Here is a 20685-nt window from a genome sequence, read left to right as displayed (position 1 = left end):
TTGCTCAAACACTACCAAACAACTTCTTTATACACTGTGAAACTATCATCTTCTATATTCATCTGATTGTTCAAAGGAAAAATATGAAATAGCTAAACAAATGACGAAATTTATCGAGTACTATTTTTCATGTATATACAAATATCGTTCTAGTCCTTGGAATTAACAAAGGAATAGTAGCGATTGAGAAAGTGTTATTTCTATGAACAACGAGAAAATCGGAATGTCAATTCTGATTCGGCCATTTTAAAAGGACTTACGTATGTACGACGTCCAGCAGGGAAAGTGCCGCGACTCTTCGCCAGGGATGGCGAGGTCGAGAAAGGGGAAAGGAGAGAAGAGGAACTGTGAGACTCTCTGTGGAATTTTGTAAGAGCCGTACATAATCCATAAACGTGCCTGCCAGGCAGAAGCCGTGCGAAAGGAGGAAAAACGCTCACGCAATGAGGTCCATCCGTGCTCCAGTTCTGGATGAAATTACAAAGTGGAATTCCATGTCCCAAAAAGGATTCTTTTAAAAAGCCAATCGCACGGAGATTTTCATCCAATAAACCAATATCTAATCTCCTTTACATGTACTTTTCTAAAAGAAATGAATACTTTAACGCGAACATAAAAAGCTCTTTGTCTTCGCATTGAAATGATAAAAATATTCCAAGTAATTTAATATTGAAAATGTATATGTCAATTCTAAATAATGTAAGATTAGGATTTAATACGATAATAATTCCCGATAATTTTAATACAACAATTTTAAACAACGTAGAATTCGAATTCCTTTTTCAACTTTTTCAGTCTCGAAGCTCATAACGAACTTTTTTCCACGAGAAACACGTAATCGGACGATCTATCAGATCCGGAGAAGTCGCAGCGTGTGAAAGAAGAGAAAAACGCGGGCACGATGACGCACAATGCGATCTGCTCGGCCAATTATGGGAAGAAGATTTGTCGAGCAGCCGGCTCGTAAAATGTGCGCGTTTACAATGGCCCTGTCTGCTTTACTTTCGCTAATCCTGTTTCTGCGCCACAAGCTTTTGAGCCTAATGCCGATTGCCCAACATATGGCTGATGTCTTCATTAACGCGACAACGGATGCGTTTTTTAACGAGCTTCTTAAAGCAAGATACGTCGCCTTCTATAATTATGGGACCTGGTAACAATACTACTACCGACAATTGTATCGACACTTTCCGTTGCTTTCATCCGTTGCATGTAACTCGATTTTTCTTGTGATATTTTTTAAAATACTGCCATTTTTCTTAGACAGAGACGTTAATTAATTTTAATGCGTTAATTAAATTTTTACACCGATGAAAAAACTGAAAAAATAACAGTGTATTACAAACGATAAAAATCATAAAATATAACAGAATTACTTTCCAATCATCCTTTTGAAAGAATGACCATAACCAACTGGCATCGTGGATCGTTACCCTCACTTTTCCTAATGGAAGGTGCGAACAGCGAATCCGCGTTGTTAATTAAAAAGGGCGCACCCACACCGAGCTTTCCTCCGTAATGAGACGAGAACACCTGAGGAAAATAGACAAAACCATCGAACAGTGAACATCTCTCCGATCTGTGTAAACCTATGCTGTGAAATAAAGACAATAGTTGTGTTACGACTCAGCTATTTTTATTTCATCAACCAACCCCTACGTTTACGTGACACTGTCGCAGAGGAAAACTATTGCTGAGTGTTTCCTGCCCTTCTGAGTGAGACCTTCCCATTTTTACCTAATGGAGCAATTAGCATAAGGAATGTATCGACTTGTATATATTTTATAACAATTAAGGGCCCTAACGGTAAAATATAAATGTTTAGTTTTATAACAATTCCTTAGGATTATTGCGATCCAGTTAATTATATTTGCATAGCAAATTGGTCGAGGGATGGATTCTGGGTCATCGGACGTAACAATAGATAAATATAGAAAATATCTAAAATACAGTAATCATAATATAGTATTTGATAAGCGAAGCAAATCTCTACTTTTTTATTCAAGTCTATTTATTGAATTGCGTTGATAAACATGTGGATGAGTTTGCATAAACAACCGTGGTCGATAGATAACAAACTTGCACAACATTCTCTCACAGATTTTGAAAAGAAAAACAAAGAAGAACGGAGCAATTCATTCGCCAGAATGTCAAGAAAGTTCCACGAATATCTCTTTCCTCTTCCTCTTTTCTTCAAATTATATCTTTAGCGGTTCTAATGATTTCTGGTATCTTGTGAACACACATATACATTCCGCGTTGTTCAGCATGCACGTGCGCGTACAAAGTCGGAAAGGTTACGCAACAGGTTTGTATTCTGCGAAAAATGGAATAGGCACTGCCGTGGATCGGCGCAGCTAATCGAGCAGCTTCAGCCATTCGTAAGAAAAAATTAAAAAAGAAGGAAAGAGAGATTCTCTGATGAGGGTCGGTTATGTAACTTGAACAAGCATTACACGAAAGAGTCCAAGGAATGCAGGTTGCACTTGCAACTGTGGAACTTGCACGAGAGAAAAAAGCGGTGCAATTTTGATGGACCCATACGTGCTCAGAAATTGTGTAAATCGCAGGGATTCGATTGCACAAACGTGTTTATCACTTCTATGACTATTACGGTGAAGGAGATCAGCCAGAAGTGATCCAGTCGTTATATTGCCTCACGATTTCCGTTCGAATCGACCACGAAGGCGTCCAAGATTAATGGACACTATAAATTAAATCTAACGGAGGAAATTGAAATAGTTAAATCATTCTATTTATCGTTTTGAATATATGATTAAGCGGACGTAAACAAATGTGCGTTTCAGTGGCGATTTTCCGTGTTTAGTGAGTCTATTTTAGACGTAAGATATGTATCTATATTTCAAGGTATAACTCGAGGAAAATAAATTGATCCTTTAAAGATAGAAATAAGAAACGAAAGATTTTAAAGTTAGCAATAAGAAGTTAAGAAATTAGGAAATTTGTTGAACGTTGCTGAAATGTGACAAAAATTGAGTTATTGATAGCTAATGACAGAATGCAAAGTCGACATGACACTTGTTTATTGACTGCACGGAGATGCGTATGTATATATGTTACTTCCAGCCCGAGAAAACGAAGAAGGGGAGAAAGTTACGAGAAAATCATTGGCTTCCCGCGTGCGTCATCACGTCGTCTATGAAAATACGAAGACAAACAGGCATAAGCATCCTGTCCTACTACTTACATCTCACACCAAGTCGAACATAATTTACAGTACGTTCGTCTGTTGATTTATGATTTAAATTACCCGTGAGAGAGTACATTCGAAGACACTTAACGGAAAGAGATGTCCTGTAGCGGAAGTTCGCCATAGTTGCATCTCTTCACCATGAAATTTCCCCGTACTTTCAGAAATAAAATGTAAATGACTAATTAAGAAAATGAAACAAGTTCCAAACACATGTCTTGAGTAAATAGAATTTCGAAATAAAATAAAAGTAAAAAAATATTCAATTCTTTGACGATTCTCCTAACGAACTATGAGATTTTCAATTGTTGGCGTCGATAAAAAGAAATGGAACTAAATTGCAACTTACAGTTACATGTTGAAGGTGCATGACAAACTTCCTTTTATAGAGTTGATGTTGTAATATGAAATTCGACGGTTGTTTCAAGTTTATTTGTACCCATTGGCAAAATGAAGTAAGTAGATGCTGTTTAGTGTAGGAAAAAGCAGATGTTTAGTGCAGATGGAACAGGAACTGCTGGGTAACGTGGAAAGAAATATTCTAAAAAGTTCGAAAAATTGAATGATATTTTAGATAAATATTTAAGTATATATGGAAATATATGTATTTTGATATGATAAAAGGTTTGTTGTGTATTACCGCATTATTGTATAAGGAATTTTTTTGTCTTCACTACGGTGATTGGAAAATATGTAAAATATATCCAACATAATTAAACAATTGAAGTTTACAAAATAATATAAAAATAAATAAGAAGTGATGTAGATAGAAACAACATGTATAAATACTGCTATCTTTTAAAATACTTGCAGTACAAAAATACGCCGAAACATGATATAATAAAAAATACTTTACTCTTCTATACAAAGGTAAAAATAAAAGAATGTAATTTTGCGTTTATGTACATCACTTTTCACAGCTCATTGTCCTTTTATTTACACCATCAATCGTTTCTTTCACCCAAGCACCAGTTTCACAATTATTGTTACGATATTTAGGAATATCAATGGAACTGCAACAAACAACATATTTGTGTTAAATTTAAGTTAATTATCAAACGAATTAAAATATTTTGTTTGTAATTACTTCGTGCCACCGTTCGTATGGACCTAATAAGGTTTAAAATTTGTGACTTTGCTGTAGGAGGTTCTCCGAAGCCTTGAACATTTTGCCACGACGCCCAACCAACTGTAACAATGTTTAAACAAAAACTAAATAATATATTCCAATATACAAGTAAAAACATATACATATGATTTATATATTTATCATACATACGATATATGTAAATACAATAGATAACATAACCTACAAATTCTTCATTTCTATGCAGGGAAAAAGTTCAGTATAAAAGAATAATACAAACAAAAATATGACGATATTGTGTACCTTTTGCAAGAAATCTTTCTTCGTTCAAAACGCAGATCGCATTCAAACACAACATAGTCGCTTCAAAAAGTGTCCAAAGTGTAAACGCCATATTATATCGATATGATGAATGATAACATTGAGAATATCACGCAGCGCCACGAGTGTAGGGAAAGGTAAAACAGCTTCATACGCATCAACCAATCAATTTGTATCGATTAGGAACCGTCCTGCCATCTTCTATGTTCCGCTGGAAACTAGCAATTAAAACGATGGCGTTATGCGGGAAATTTGAATTAAAATTTATTTCTACTATGTCAAAATACATTTAGAGTAATCTCGAGACTTAAACATCGCTCAAGATTCCAAAAATAAGATAATCTTGGATTTCATCGATAACGTTTTACAAATGCTTGCAGAAATAGTACGATATGTAAACTAAGAGCCTTAAAACGATACTCGAAAGAATCGGTAGACTTTACAAGTAACTTAACAACGCGATAATACAACGGATGGTTAGGAGCATTATTCTATTTATAATAATTGAACGACAAAGCGCACCTTCTTGGCACTAACGCTTTTGGAACAGGAGTACGAGTGTTTCTAGACGATTCGACGCTCTCTTCTCAATTGAGTTACGTTAACAATTCATGTGTGCCGATTTAGTTATAGAACTTAGAGTTCATTTCATGCTACCCTCGATCGTTCATGACCTCTATCATCATTTTATCATGCGGCGTTCGAGGCACACGTTTATCACGTGTAAGGAAATTCGTGGATTTTAATATTCTGATATCGTTTTGCGTATGCAAAGAAAAGTCGGAATCTTCCATATCGTGATGAAAGTCACGAACGTATTTGACGTGTGCAAAAATTTTTCTTGTTTGTAGACGATAAGTATTCAGCAAAAGCTATGCTAACTCGCAGCCTCGAACAAGTGTTGTATTACTGCAAAAAATTGCAACACAGACTAAACTCGCGTCGGCGGAAAGTACGTGTGAATCACGTGTTCCAAATGTCACATTTATGCAACTGTAGAAAATATTGCATTATGCTAGGATTAAAAAAAGTTTCAGACAAAACTATCATTAATTTCAGGAAAAGTTTCCAACGTATACAATGTACGTCTTATTTAGCAACAGGACAATATAGAAAAATTGTTCCAAAGCCAATGTTTCCTCGACTAATTTAGATCTTCCACGAATTCGTTCAAGTCATTCATCATCCCCTAACAGATAATAATATTTTTCATATACAACGATAACGATTACCTTAATTTTAGCTTTCTATATAAATCACAAGGTACTCTGATTCATTTCCCTAGTAATTACGCAAATCGTATGGTTACAGATCTTCTGTCACATAAAAATGTATATTTTTCAAAAAACTAGACGCAGCAATAAACTACATTATAATCAAACTTATAGAATCAATTCCAAGAAATCTTATGATTCAAATCCACATCAGTGTGCGAACTATTTCCATAATTTATGCCGTATTAGATTGTACCTACTGCAATTTCACAGGGTAATAACGCGTTACCATTCACCGACTGAATTAAATGACGCTGAATGTGAAGTACACGAGTCTGACCGCTCGTGTTCGCTAAATATCATCGGAGAAATAGAAGAAACAAACGTGGACTTTGGTCCGTTAACAGACGAAGAAAAATAGGAAGGTCGATTCGTGAACGTTAGATACCAATCAAAGAAAATATTATTTTAATCGTCGCATAATTGCAAAAGAAATGATATTCAAAGCTTGCAACTTTTCATCCAAGTAGATTTTAAATAATTATCATTTGTTATTGCAATCTTGTTTTCAGTCCGAATCGCGTATTATCTAATCTATTGCCTGCAATAAATAATACTTGGGTGACGTCGAAACTGTTACCCAGGAAGCAAGAGTAAAATGCTTAAGCCATGCAATTAGGAATTACGTGACACGTTACGGTAACAATTTATGAGGCATGAGGTCCAATGATGGAACGAGACGAAAGAATGATTCTGGTATCAGTTCGAGTGAACTGAAGGCTCGTACAATTGAACTCTTAAGAACGAAATTCTATGTTGTCATCGTTTCAAGAATTAATACGTTAATGGTCCAAATTAGACTCGTTTCTATAATGCAATGCCTAAGTAACGTCTATAATAATGTCTAAGTAACATCTATAATAATGTCTAAGTAACGTCTATAATAATGTCTAAGTAAAGCGATTATAGTTAATCGACCAAAATAAACCTACCTAAAAAGCACTATAACGGCGATTCAAATTTGGTGGAACGTAGCTCGCGTCTGTCGAAATTATAGTTGAGACATTGTACGATCGTTATATAATAAAAATTCTACCAAATTCCTCCATGCCCGCTGTTGATATTTTCACGCAGATTTGTAAATTATTATGTAAAAAGTCGCATTGTCTAAGGTTGCAGTGGCCCAGTAAATATCAACGTTTTGTCCTCAAACGTAAATACATTCGACGTGTTCCCAACACAATTGCTGTATACTAGTAGTGGGGTGAGCGTATCGTTGATTGGCCAGTTTCAACAGAGGGCGCCTACCAGGTCCGGGTCGATGTTGCTAAAAGCTGCAGCAAATGAAGGAACACCAGTCGCTAGTACCTCCTCGATCTGACTACAGACAGCTGTTTTCACTTCACAACAACACATTTCTACTTCGTTTTCACTTTGACTTTTAAACACTTTCGTGCATCCACAGTTACAGAACGTTAGGCGGATTTGCACGCAACATACAGTGAACAAAACATCAACAAACGCAGAGATTAGAAACAGACAATAGAGAGTCGACAGTTATATTCGAAGGTCTTTGGTGGATAAAATTAATCTGGCAAACCGGTTGTACGAGAACTGATTCTGCAGAGGCGACTCTACAGATTGTCCGAGTGAAACCACGTTGTCGTGGGCGGTAAAGGGAGAGAAAAGGAGCCAAAAAGGGTAAGGAATACCTTACATATAAATATACATAACTAAAGCAGAGTTGAAGTGGCGTCGAGAAGGGAACACCGGTGTGCTGGAAAACGGTGAGGCAGCACCGTGACTATGTAAACTACTAGCATATACTTGTGGCAGCGCGTGCGCAGAGTCGGACAACGTTTGTACCGACAATATTTATAAAGGTACATCGTAACGTGATAGATAGATCGTCGACGATCAAACAATCAAGTAAATCGAGGGTAAAAGAAGATTTAACCAAAGAAGAGGACAAAATCGGAGAACTGGGCTTTTCTTCGAGCATAGGCAAAGAAGCACGCAAACTGGCTCCAGAGGTGAGGATCAAGCAAATTGGAATGAGGGAGGACTTGTTGTCCATAATACGGCACACAAGCAGCGATCATTTTTCGGAAGAACTCTAGCCGAAGATTGGCCAACAAAACGGGTAAAAAGGAGACTAGCAATAGACCACTGTTTCCGAGTATTTTATACGAATAGAGGGCTCTTGTTTGCTGGATATTTCAAGCAAAAGCGTTACCAGGATCGCTTTCATTCTCTTCCTGTAATTATCGATTTCTCAACTGGTCTACCTGTTGGCTTGTGTTTTCCTGAAGGGAAATCAAAGACCCCAATTTAAATAGTTTATCGTCGTGTTATGCCCTGGGTTGCCGCCTGTCTCGACCTGTTGGCGGCACCGATTCTGGGTTACTGTCTGGCCGTGAGGAAACTTGCACTGCAAGCCGGCTTTTTCCAAGAAGAAACCGACAAACCGATCATAACACAAACGGTGAACGCAACCAATACGTCGACTATACAAAAGGAGACTTCATCGTGCGCTGATACGATGGCACCAAGCGTCGAGGAACAGCGCCAAGGTAAAACGATTAAATAAATGGAACACTAGTAATATGAGTTTCATCTAATTGATATTATTTACTCGTACAATCACACCATGTTCGATATATTCGATAGGTAACGATGTTATTGAATAGCAATTCAATCGGTAATCAGGTTGCGAAACATTCGATGGGGAACGTTATTTATTTCTTATCTATCGAAAACGAAAGCATCGGATTACTGTGCGTTATGCAATGCAACAGTCATCGTAAAAAGTTGCACGGAAATGCAATATGCAAACGAAATTAAAAAATACCACCTGCGGGAATACCGGATGAAATAATGGCTTTTTTCATCGTTTGTTTTTCTCATTGAAACGTATTACGCTTTTTCGCTCGTTCTCTTTGAATTTCTCGATTCGTGTCAGACAGATCTTTAGCTATTGCACCGAAATTCCCACGAAACCAGGCCACGGTTTCACGAATCTGTGATCGCCACTCGTAATCGGAGTGGTGACTATAAATAAAACGCGATTTAAATAGATATCCGTGTCGTGTGTTCGAAACGCGTGCGACGAACGAAAATTCAACGCGTAACAAATAACTTAAAATTGATAAACTTGTTGTTTTCATTGAACTCGCATGGAAAATGAAAACAATAAACAAAGAAAGATTCACAGCATAAAAACGGAGAATCTGTACATAGATTTGCACTTGTCACGCTATCTGAGAGATAAATTTATCGCGAGAGGTAAGTTTACGGCTTCTAATAACGGAGGTCTGTCGTCTAAAAAGTTAGTATGCATTGATAAAAAATATTTTGTCCTTTTCCATTTATCATCAGTCCAGTCGGACCAATTAACGTGCGCCTTTCAAAGAGGCGTTTCTGTCGCCTAAGGTTGTCCCCGGTTTTCTTTTAACGACGATAAATTGCGTGTCAATGAAAAACGCGACGGGTACAGTCACACAGTTCGCAAAAGCAGAAAAGATCACGAAGGTCAGCAGGAGTCAGAGATGTAAACGAGAAAATTATGGTAATGACATGGATTATCATGATCTCTGCGATTATCGTAATCTCGTCGCAGGGGAAAATCGTTTCTCAACCTCCTGCGTTGCTACTTTTTTTTTATAACTATACATAATTAGCTATCCGCGATTAAAAGATTCAATTATGGGAACTTCGCATTGGGTTCTTTTTGCATTCCTTTCATTTACAATTAAAGTCTCTGTATTCACAAGTGTGTCTGAATATTAGAAGATAAGGGGTTAATCAACACTGGAGAAGGAATTGCGTGGTCCACGTTTCTTCTAAACGTGGCCTCGAACACAAAAGCTGTTATTCGCGAATGAATAGAGATTATTCAGTACCAGTCACCGAAGGACGTCGAAATATCGTATGACAAATTCATCTTATTGCTATTTGTGGTAACATAAATTAAGCACAACAAAATTCTCGATGAGATAAATTAAACCTTCCAGGTATCCTCGATCTTTGAATATTGACACGTGTCTGATATTTTTAAATCGGCAATCGGCATCGTACCACATAGAAACTTCACTGATATATTCTAAAACGCGCTATTAATATCGTTATTTAATTGAACTTAAACATAGAATCATTTGAGACAACGATGTTTTTTTGACAACGTGGATATTGCTGGTAAGAATTCGTCACGCGTTCCAATGTTTACCTCTCGATAAACCGTGAAAGAATTTAATGAGACAGAGGAAGAGGGAGAGGAAAAAACGAGAGAAGCGAAAGGTAAAATTTCTTCAAGGATATCCCATGAGGGATATTATCTTAGCTCGTGAAACGGCAATGTGCACATTGCACACCGTACAAGTTAAGTACGCCAATAAGACAGAAAACTCCACGATGGAGGGTGTGTCTCTTGTGTTTCTTTCAACTGCTACTTTCGTGATCAGCCGTGCATGTAGTCGTTACACGTGCATTACCATCAACACACACCAATTATTTGTATTGTCCTTGTAGATACGCACAGAATATAAATATAGAGTGAGAAAATAGTAGCTGTTGTCAGCTGTGAGAGAGTTGTATCTTATATCGTAATACGTTCTACACTCAGTTGACGCAAATGCTCCTTATCTCGGAGCACGGTGGTTTCTTATCAAAGGTTTCGTTTCTTTTTTCTATATCTCAGTAACTAAACGATCGTACCAGGTCCCACGAGTATCTCATCTTATCAAACTCAAGTGCTTTCGAATTTTATAAAGCTTCAATAATTTAATTTAAGCTCCTCTCTATCGTATAATTCTGACAAGAGTTTTCGAGTACGATGAGTTCCAGAAATTACCTTGTTTTATCTAGTTCAAGTAGCTGCCAATTCAATTTTTCTTTTTCCTTTTACCGAAATACTGGAGGGAAATTTGGTGAAATGCGATGTAGTGGTAGCCGACGTTGCAACGCTGTTCCGATGCAACGAAAGTGGTTTTCTCCACAAGACCGATTATCGATTTTCTGCCACTGACCTTGTTCTTATCCTGCGCATGAAAGCGTATGGAAATGGCCGTGATCCATCTTCGCGAAGACGTAACGACGAGACGAGAAACTTAATTTCATAATTAATTACTGTATTCTGTCGACACAAATTTCATTGCCATTTGTTCGTAGATAAATAAATATTATCGACACGATATTCCATGGAATAATTTAGTATTCACGCATACCTTGGTAGCCGTAGCGTGGCGAGAGCACGTGCGTTGTTACAATCCAACGCTTGAATAATGAATCGAATGACGACACGTTTCAGGTCAACGTACCAACTGTTAAAGCTGGTTTCATGGGGATTCTCGATAGGTGATAGTACATCGTTCGGTATACGCGAATGATCGGTATTGATCCGTGTATCGCGTGTAACAGCTTGGTAAAGACGACACTCGAAGCTGCACTTCGAATTATAAAACAATATACATACATCGGTATATCATCCGATTGTTTGAGTTGAAAAACTTCCGTTTTCAATACGTTTTATTTTTCAAAGCGAAACGTGCGAATCACTTGTATAATCTATAAACGTGCATCGAAGTTCTTTTATCCACGGATCAAGGGGCCTAATTCGTAATTATTTTGTTGACACGCGTTAAGTCGAGAAAAACAGACACGCAAATAAAAATGAAGACAGATATCGCGAATTACGAAATCGTTTCGTGGCGTACGTGCTTCTGCTTATGGTAAAAAATCCACTTGGAGATTCGTTAAATTAGTCCAAATGTAATGACCTTTATCGCTTTTCGAACTTCGATTATTACGTTCGAGAACATGTCGATTTGAAACAACACGCGATAACGCATATTTCTATCGCCATGTCGAATTTCGTGAACCCAGATAATTCGATAATTCTTACTCCATTTGAATTTTTTATATTGTAAATAACGAGTTAATTATAACGTTGCAGACAGGTCGTCGTACGTATTTTCGTACTTGAACTTTAATCCTGCTTTGAACTTTCATTCTATACACCGCAATATCTTGCGTACGATTACATATCGATTACGAACGATTACACGATATATTATATAAATTATCACATGACATATAGAGTTTTGGAAAATATAGCAATCAAATACGTAGATCGCGGTTATTTATACGATTCTGAGAAATATAGAAAAATCCAAATAATTACACAATTATATAAAATATATATAAAAATATTAAGCTGTTTGAAAAGTTCGCAACATTTCTGAGAATTGATATGCTCTGTAATCGACTGCGATAAAATTGGAAGGGGTTAATTTATATTTTTTATAGGGATTTCATAAATTTAATTTATATGAAACAATATTGTATTTTACATTCGATAGAATGTCAATTCGATGAAAATACATTTTCTTTGAACTTCACTACGAACTTTTCAACTAATATAAATACAGATAAATATATGAATTATAAAATTGCTATATTCAGCGAGTGAAACAAATATTTCGCATGAATGTCCGTATTCCAAAAATGAGAATAGAATGAGTCAGAATATCGACCAAACAAAAAACGAAGTTTGTTGTTGAGATTAATACCGCGAAAGAAACGACAGTCGCAAAAGTGCAGCCAAAAGCTCTCGTGCATGAGGAGAGAATTCTAAATATAAAGTTCACGAACGCTCGGTTTTTAACGTGGAACCCAATAGGAAGGCATCAGTACTCAGTTGAAATTCGCACTCTGAAGCTCGCGAGTTTGTCTAGCCGGTTGTGCCACTGAAACGCATTCGTTATTATTGATTCGTCATTAGTTGATGGTCGAACAGTGTTGTTAACGGTATATTGTAAAGAACATGTGTGTGATCGGTAAGGATTATTCTTCCATCGATCAATAGTGAAAAAGAGTTTAATCTAAATGTGCGGGTAAAAACGAATCTTTTCGAATCTTTTATTTTCACTTTTACGTTCATTGTTTCGTAGAAATCTAAATATTTCGTTCGACGAAAACAAAACAAAAATTTAAAACATCTTGTTTATAGCGCGCGAGAAAGAGTTCTTTTGTGAATCGAAGATGCGTCGGAGGGAAACGATAATTTTCTTACTAATTTCATTCTTACTACTATACAATCACATTGTTCGATTTTCTATCGAATTACGTCACATACGTTCACATTGTTAACGATCATTCGACTGTTGGCTGGCTTAAAAAACTAGCTTGGCACCGAGTCAAATCTATCATAGTCGTTTGGGTGCATCTTCTAAAATTGATCGTTATTATTATATTATTATACAGATAAAAATAACCGGATGCTACAATGAAATGCCTTAGAAAATATCTGACTTCTATTGTAATCGCGTATTGGCGTTGTTAAATTTGTTCATCATCTGTACATTTATACTTGCGTTTTTGTTGCACAATGCTTTGTCTCCTTGAGGTTTATCAATGGCCATGCGTCTACACATCAGGCAAATGAAAATGCAATTAATTACACGAGTATATTCTCTTGCTTTCAGAACCCAAGGATAAAATCACAGTAAGGACGTCGGGGATAATGAAGTCTCCCCGAAAATTTTCAGGGGTTGTAATCGCGATGTGCGGTTTACCAGGTCGTGGAAAAAGCCAAGTGGCACAATGCCTTTCGCGCAGACTCAACTGGAACGGTGAATCCACTAAAGGTTGGGAATTCTGCTTTGTTTACTGCCGATTGCTACGCTTGAAGACGAAACCTGTTCATTAAATCATATTAGTCATCTTAAATAAGCGGTTTCGTAATATTATTTCCACTCGACCATCAATTATCTGTGTTCCTTTTCTTTTTTTTCATTTTTAACTTCCTATTTCGCGGTTATATTATGTGTACAAGTTACGTGTCTGATCATTAATTCGTTAGTTTTTCATTTTTCCCATTTTTGTTTTCAACACGGTCATTAAGAGGATCTATTACATACGCTCAACAGACTTGTTACGTAAATCAAAATTTACGGCGCTTCAAATTTTAATTTCTATTTTGTAATGTATTACATTGTGCACTTTCTAGTTTAAAAGTAGTCTATAAAATACTACAGATAGATATATTCTCTACATACGCATATACGTATACAAGATGGAGACTATATAACATGGTCGAAAAAAACATCATCTCATATTGTTTCTTTGTGAAATGCTAAATAATTGTTCTATGTTATTACGTCCCGGGACCTACCTATATTTCATGTATAAATAAGACTATCTTTATATGTTTTATACTGCATTAATTTCGTCACACCATTGTAGTAACGATGGTAATAATAAAACATTTATAACTATTGATAAATAGTTATAATTAATTGTTAATAAAAAGTAATTATTCAAATTATGTGTTGCTGCTAATCTTGGGACGCCGGTCACCGGTGACCTCGACAACGCCACGTCCAAGTTGAGTGCCGGTCACCGGTGACCTCCACGACGCCACGTCCAAGTTGAGTGCCGGTCACCGGTGACCCCCATGGCATTTAACGCGTTAAATAATGACTGAATGTTTCGCGAATTGAATCGATGAAAAACGAGAATCACAGGAAAAGTAATGTAATTTCAATTTTCTCGAATGCTTCAAAATGACAAATGAGACATTGACAAAGAAGGGTAGTTTAGCTCACTGCATTTTACGCCGTACTATTATATTGTTTCCATTTAACGATACGAACCTAAATCAAAAAATATCCAATTATTTAACCTCTCTTAGATCCTTCCAACAACTAATGAATTACATTTAATTATTACTTTAGTGATGAGGGTTAGCGACTACCGCAGGAAAAGACTGGAACCATATGGAGAGGCCGTATCGCACGAGCTGTTTCTTCCAGATCATACGACGAACGCAGCGTTGAGAGCTCTGGCCCAACGAGACGCGATGCACGAGTGCGCTACATGGCTCGCAGGCGGGAATTCCGTAGCTGTAAGCATCAATTAGACGCATGACAAACGTTTAGTAAAGATGTGAAATTGAATAGAATCTGGAGATAAATTCAATATCGAAACGAGAACGCGTGCCGTTGCATTCGATCGAAAATAATCGCGAAAGTTCAAGAGATTTCAGTATCGAATCGAGAACAACAACACACGCGATTGTATTTGATTGAAAATAATTGAAAATAGTTGAGAAAGATCCGGTATCAACACGAGAACGAGAATACGCTCGGTTATACTTGATTGAAAATAATCGAAAAAAAGTTGAGAAAGATTCAATGTCGAAACGAATGGAAGCACGTGGGATTGCATTTGATCGAAAATAATAGAACAGAATTAAGAAAGAATTTTAATCGTTGCACATTTAAAGAATCCGACCGGAAGAAGAAACGTGTTTTTTTTGTTATTATGTAACCGAGGCTGCAAGAATAGATTAGAATATTAGAACGATCAAGGGTCGTATTTATACATAGATCGCGCTAACGGTGGACGATGCGATTAACCCGAGGCTAGTCAAGCCGGTCTACCTTTCTCCGACCGAACCGAATCTCGTCGTACGAGTTTTACCTGGCTTAATATTTTTAACAACATGTACCAACGTTCCATGATAGAAACCGCGATAGTTCATGGTGTTGAAAGTAGCTTAAGATCGGCTCGTTATTTTCTTGATATTATACGCTTTAGAAATAGTCGAGAATCGAACAAATATGACACGCTTTCTATATGAAGACTACAACGGTAAAACGTGTCTTCAGTAAATTTTGTGGAAACTATGTGGAAACGCATCTCAGATATTATAGGAAACTAATTATTTAATTCTGGAATTAACGGTGCATCTTTCTCTCCAAATTATAACATATTGAAATATTCCTATTTATTCTAATTTATCGTATTCTTCCTGTGTGGTCTTGATATATAAGTTAACAATAAGAGAAACGAACATGTAAATTCATATATAGGTTACTCGTCATAATTATTAGGACATCTACACGTTATAAGCATCGATTGGAACACTTTGACACTTTTCTTTATCTGCTATATCTTACATTATAAGGTACATATGACGCGAATGAAATAACAGATTTATAACGAAATAACTAGAAACGAAAAGCACTCCATTCATATTAAATATCAATATGTGCCCTAATATTTATGGCCGGTGTTCTTAATTGAATAAAGCGATAATTAATTTTGACGAAGGACTTGCAGCAACATGAAGACGCTTTCAGTATTTAAGTTGCATTTATTGGAAGAGAAAAACATAGGTATAGGTTTTATATTCAAATGTGTTTAAATAATACAAATATTAGTTTAGATCATGAATTTATAGCGCGTGTCAAAATATGATATAGTTTTGGTTAATTTTAACTTGCATTCTGCTGGTTTACACAAATTATTGGAAAGCTACCTCCTTGTTGCAGCAATCTCTCCAAATATACAATACAAAGAAAGATAACTGAAAATCGATATAGTCTAATGTCTATTTAAATAAAACGCGTAGGAAGAAATATACTGAAATTTGAGTTTGCGAGTCGTCACAGTTAGTTGCAAAGAGTTTTCCTGTTTAAAGATTCTGGACGCCACGCTGGTGATGCGAGCGCAGCGCGCCGAGGTCTTTGACTATTTCTCCGGGCAGCTCGGTTATCGCGTCCTCTTCATCGAGTGCGTTTGCAACGATCCGGTTGTACTGGAGCGAAATTACAAGGAGATATTGCGGTACAGCGCTGACTATGTTGGCATGGATTCAATAACAGCCGAAGAAGATCTACGATTGAAGATAGCTCATTACATTCGATCTTACGAGCCAATGGATGAGAAGACGTATCCACGAATCCGTATCGACACCGGCAGCATGGACATCGAGTCCTGCAATGTGTCAGGCCACGTGGAGACAAATGTCCTTGGATATCTTGGAAGCGTCACTGTTGAGCCGCATACTCTTTATTTCTCTCGGGTTGGTAATCCATCAAATTTCACATTTGTCATCGTTTAATCCCCATCTCAGATGTTCTAATCCTAGAAGCCCAGTCTTAGCGTCTTTAGTCTTAATTAAAAGAATTTTTCGACAAGTGATAATGATAACGATAATGAAGAAACGTGTTTGTTCTTAGATTACGAGCTGAGTCAAGGACAATTGAGCCAGGTCGTGGCGCTTGCAATTATTGAAAAGATTAACGTACATAACTGAGCACGTCATTTGGCATGACGAGCCCTCAATTGTTTACATACAACGTGTTTTAAAAACATACGTATATGTATACGTAAAAACATACATATTGTATTTCTAAAATCTTGTTATCTTATCAGGGTTTGGTTCCAAAGTAATTTCTTTTCATCTGATTGTAATCTTATCATTACTACGCCTCTCTTCTTGAACGTAACCAGAATATTCTACGATTTGGTAAAACTAAAGCTCTCTCTCTCTCTCTTGATTACAGCACGGCGAAAGCGAGTACAACGTATTGGGTAAGGTTGGTGGTGACGCAGTTTTAAGCGCACGTGGCGAGAGATATGCACAAGCGTTGGCCACCAAGTTCAACGCTATGCGTATTCCCGACCTGCGCGTGCTAACTAGTCGCCTTCGAAGGACTATCGCGACTGCTCGTGGCGTGGAAGCGCCCCAAGAACACGTGGCAGCACTCAACGAACTCCACGCCGGTATCTGTGAGGGTCTGTCTTATGAAGAGATGCAGGAACATTATCCGCAGGTAATTTCAAATCAAATACTTTCTTCCTCGAAATTTCGTCACTGCTTGCATTGAATTCCGTTTCAAGTGTTGTTGACCAAAGGATTACTCAGACACGGCCAGTAGATTAGCGAAATAGCGAGTGAAGATAATTTATACTTTGAAGAATTACTACGGATGATTAATCGAAAAACGTGTAAATTCGGCTTCACTCGCTACTTGCCTAAACTTCTGGCCGTATTTAAACGAGCCTTCACTCGGTTGGATTTATCAGTCCCTAGCTCTAAGAGCTTTAATTTATTTGTGTAGTAAATGATAGATAGCTGTAACAGTTATCATTGTAAGTTTTAGGATATAAAGTATAAGCTTTTTGAACTAATCTAATCATATCAGTATTATGTTAGAAACATTGTACTATAATTGACACATTAAGATTGATATTTGATAAAAATTTCCCCAGTGGTCGATTAGTTATTGCAGTTATAATTTGTATTTATATAAGTTTGTGATCCTAGATATGAAATATTTATTATCTATTAGGTTTGTCAATTTACTGCTCTAAGCGAACAACTTTCAATCGTAACTTGGAAAGTGAATAATAATATAAACTTTGCGGATGACCCAGGCATTGAATACTTGGCCACTGGGGAAAAGTATCGAGTGACTTAACGTCTGCGTTAACAGCCTGTAACTGATTAAAACTCAGTTGTATGCAAATTTATTCACTTACGTCCACGAAATATTTGCTTGACTAATGAGTGTTGACTTTGGAGTTTAAAGAAATATCCCAGTCAAGTAAATAGCACATTCACGATGATCAAAATGTTTCACGTTGCCAGATAGAATTCAATCAGTCTGACTAATCTGGACGAAGTTTTAGAATACGCATAAATGAATATTATAATTACAATACAAAGTTGACGTGTACTTATTAACCGTGTATTATAATGAAACTTAAATCATACCATGATTTGAATATTATATCGCAGGTCTACTTTATTAAAGTTTATGTTTAAAACTAGCCATTGTCCCTGACTTTGCATAAGCTAGGTTTTAATGCTTTACGGACCTCGATGTACGAACTATTCCATGACTTACAAGCAAAACTATATACTTTAGTGTATAGCACATAGATAGCGTATATACCTTCTATATCTCTAAACCAATGCTTCTGCGTAGGAATTTGCATGGCGCGATCAAGATAAGCTGCGCTATCGTTATCCATGGGGAGAAAGCTACATCGACGCCATGCACCGCGTGGAACCGGTTATTGCTGAATTACAGAGATCCAACAACATCTTGGTCGTGTCTCATCAAGCTATTCTGCGCTGCATCATCGGCTTCTTCACAGATAAAAAACCGGAAGAGGTGCCTTACGCTGAGGTGCCACTGCATACCATCATCCGAGTCAGCAGCCAGGGTTACAATTACAAGGTGGACTTCTTCAAGCTACCCATCGAGTGCGTGAACACGACTCGCGTGAAGCCGAATAATTGCAGCGCGGACAGAACCGCGGACGATGCTCTGCTCACAGTCCCAGCACATTTCGACATACCAGATCCTTGGCGAAATCTTGGCAGCGGACCCACTCTCGTGCAACAACACTGAGAAACCGCTCGGGGATCCACGATCATGTCGAAAATTCGATGTCTGTTTGTTTGTAACCCCTGGAGCTTTCAGCAGTGATGTCTTCTTGGAATATTTTTGCTTTTGAATTCAGGCAGGGGATGAAGATTTGAAATATCATGCAAGTGATGGATTGAATATATTTTTAGTATGTATATAAGTATAAGTAGATCGCTTTAAGATATCTTTAAGAATTACAGATTCGATGAGACGGAAGATGATGATATTGGAGTCAATTCAGAATATATTTTTCGATAAATAGATTGGATAGATCGCGTGAAAGAAACAACATGTAGGATCGAATAATTGTTATCGAGGCTAGAAATTTATTTCTGAAATTTTCGTTTTCTCATAAATCCTGAGAAACTTTGGTCGTTTCAACTTTGACTTGTTTATCGTCGAGTTCCGTTACCTTCGCGGGATGTACTCCGATTGTCGCGTTTTTCCTCGTTGATTCTGTTCCCATTGGCAATAATTTAGTATCCTGCTGCTGGAGCCCTCTATACGTTATGTTTAAGCAGTTTAATTTTAATAATCACATACAAGTCAAATGTTATATTAGCTGTAATATGTCACAGACGACTATCGCAACAAATATCTTAATTGTACATTGTGAAACGCAGAAAGACAGGCAATCTTGCGAAACATGTCTCTCGTATTAAATTCTATTTCAAAATATTGACATAATATATACAACGAACATACGAAAGACAGCCTTTTTAGTATTGTACTATTTATAGGTGATAGAATTTTAGATTTATGTATTTTCGTTTGCTTAGTTCCTAGCACAACGATCATAAGCCTTGAGATTTGGACGATATTAGGATTTTTATTACTGTAAAGTACAATTGAAGGATACTGTACCGTAGCGTTATATAAAGTTTGACTATAAAACGGACCTGATATCATTGTTAACAAGGAAATAACGAATATTGTATTTTTCGAGTGTGTATGAGTGTTCGAACGATAAATGTATATTTTTAAGCACAGAATCAGCGATACACTGTGCTACGCTCTCGTTTAAGAAATGTCAAAGTAGCATTCGAGCAAAGTATTTTTCTCTACGAAGGAAAGCGCGAGAAATAATCAACAGAGGTTCAGATCAACAGAGATTAAGAAAGAGAAGAATCGATATCGAATGGCGCCTTCTTCCGTCGATACACTGTTACGTTTCACTTAGGGTTAGATTCTATCTCGTAGACCGCATAAATGTGCATAATATTTTATTAGGCATCACGTGGAAATCTTCGAGCAATCTATTTATCTAAGACAAGTTCGAGGATTCGCAAAATGTGAATAGAATAAAAAATAAATAAGCCTTACGAAATTAATTTATTCTGAGATGAATTAAGTACGACAGAGAGCAAATTAATTTTCTATACAAGTCAAGCAAGCAATTATTTGTCTTTGATTCGCGCGTAACAAATGGCACAAGTTATCTAGTCCATTCATTGCTGAACATTCTGGCGTTCTTTCATTTCTCTTTTGCTATGCGGGCGTCGAAATAAAAAATTATAGAGCGTTCTAAATGTTAAGTCGTATTAATACCTTTTAAACTCCTTTGTTTGTTTGTTTTTTAATTGTATATTACGAATAAACGTTTTTTACAAAATATCGTGGTACCTC

General features: G+C 36.8%; 2 protein-coding genes across 4 annotated transcripts; one reads left to right on the top strand and one right to left on the bottom strand.

Annotated features, from left to right (window-relative positions):
• Window positions 1–4042: 4042 nt before the first annotated feature.
• Window positions 4043–4804, bottom strand: LOC117216398 (immediate early response 3-interacting protein 1). The gene is made up of 3 exons (XM_033463081.1): window positions 4602–4804; window positions 4299–4400; window positions 4043–4224 (listed from the first exon to the last, which is right to left on the bottom strand). Exons 1-3 carry the CDS (start codon window positions 4690–4692, stop codon window positions 4169–4171), a joined length of 249 nt encoding a protein of 82 aa, XP_033318972.1. The 5' UTR covers window positions 4693–4804; the 3' UTR covers window positions 4043–4168.
• Window positions 4805–7179: 2375 nt separating this feature from the next.
• Window positions 7180–20583, top strand: LOC117216394 (6-phosphofructo-2-kinase/fructose-2,6-bisphosphatase 1-like). Of its 3 annotated transcripts, none has more exons than XM_033463075.1 (6): window positions 7180–8406; window positions 13315–13476; window positions 14566–14735; window positions 16317–16700; window positions 17185–17454; window positions 18613–20583. In XM_033463075.1, exons 1-6 carry the CDS (start codon window positions 8187–8189, stop codon window positions 19039–19041), a joined length of 1635 nt encoding a protein of 544 aa, XP_033318966.1. In that variant the 5' UTR covers window positions 7180–8186; the 3' UTR covers window positions 19042–20583. The 3 variants fall into 3 exon arrangements, with proteins under 3 accessions (XP_033318966.1, XP_033318967.1, XP_033318968.1); XM_033463077.1 differs by lacking the exon at window positions 7180–8406 and adding an exon at window positions 12506–12666; XM_033463076.1 differs by lacking the exon at window positions 13315–13476.
• The last annotated feature ends 102 nt before the right edge of the window (window positions 20584–20685 follow it).

The sequence above is a fragment of the Bombus bifarius genome, unplaced genomic scaffold (assembly GCF_011952205.1).
Source record: "Bombus bifarius isolate JDL3187 unplaced genomic scaffold, Bbif_JDL3187 scf7180000010271, whole genome shotgun sequence".
In the NCBI taxonomy this organism is placed as follows: domain Eukaryota; kingdom Metazoa; phylum Arthropoda; class Insecta; order Hymenoptera; family Apidae; genus Bombus; species Bombus bifarius.
The sequence above is the reverse complement of the archived record's forward strand: the minus strand, read 5'-3'. Positions and strand labels throughout refer to the sequence as shown.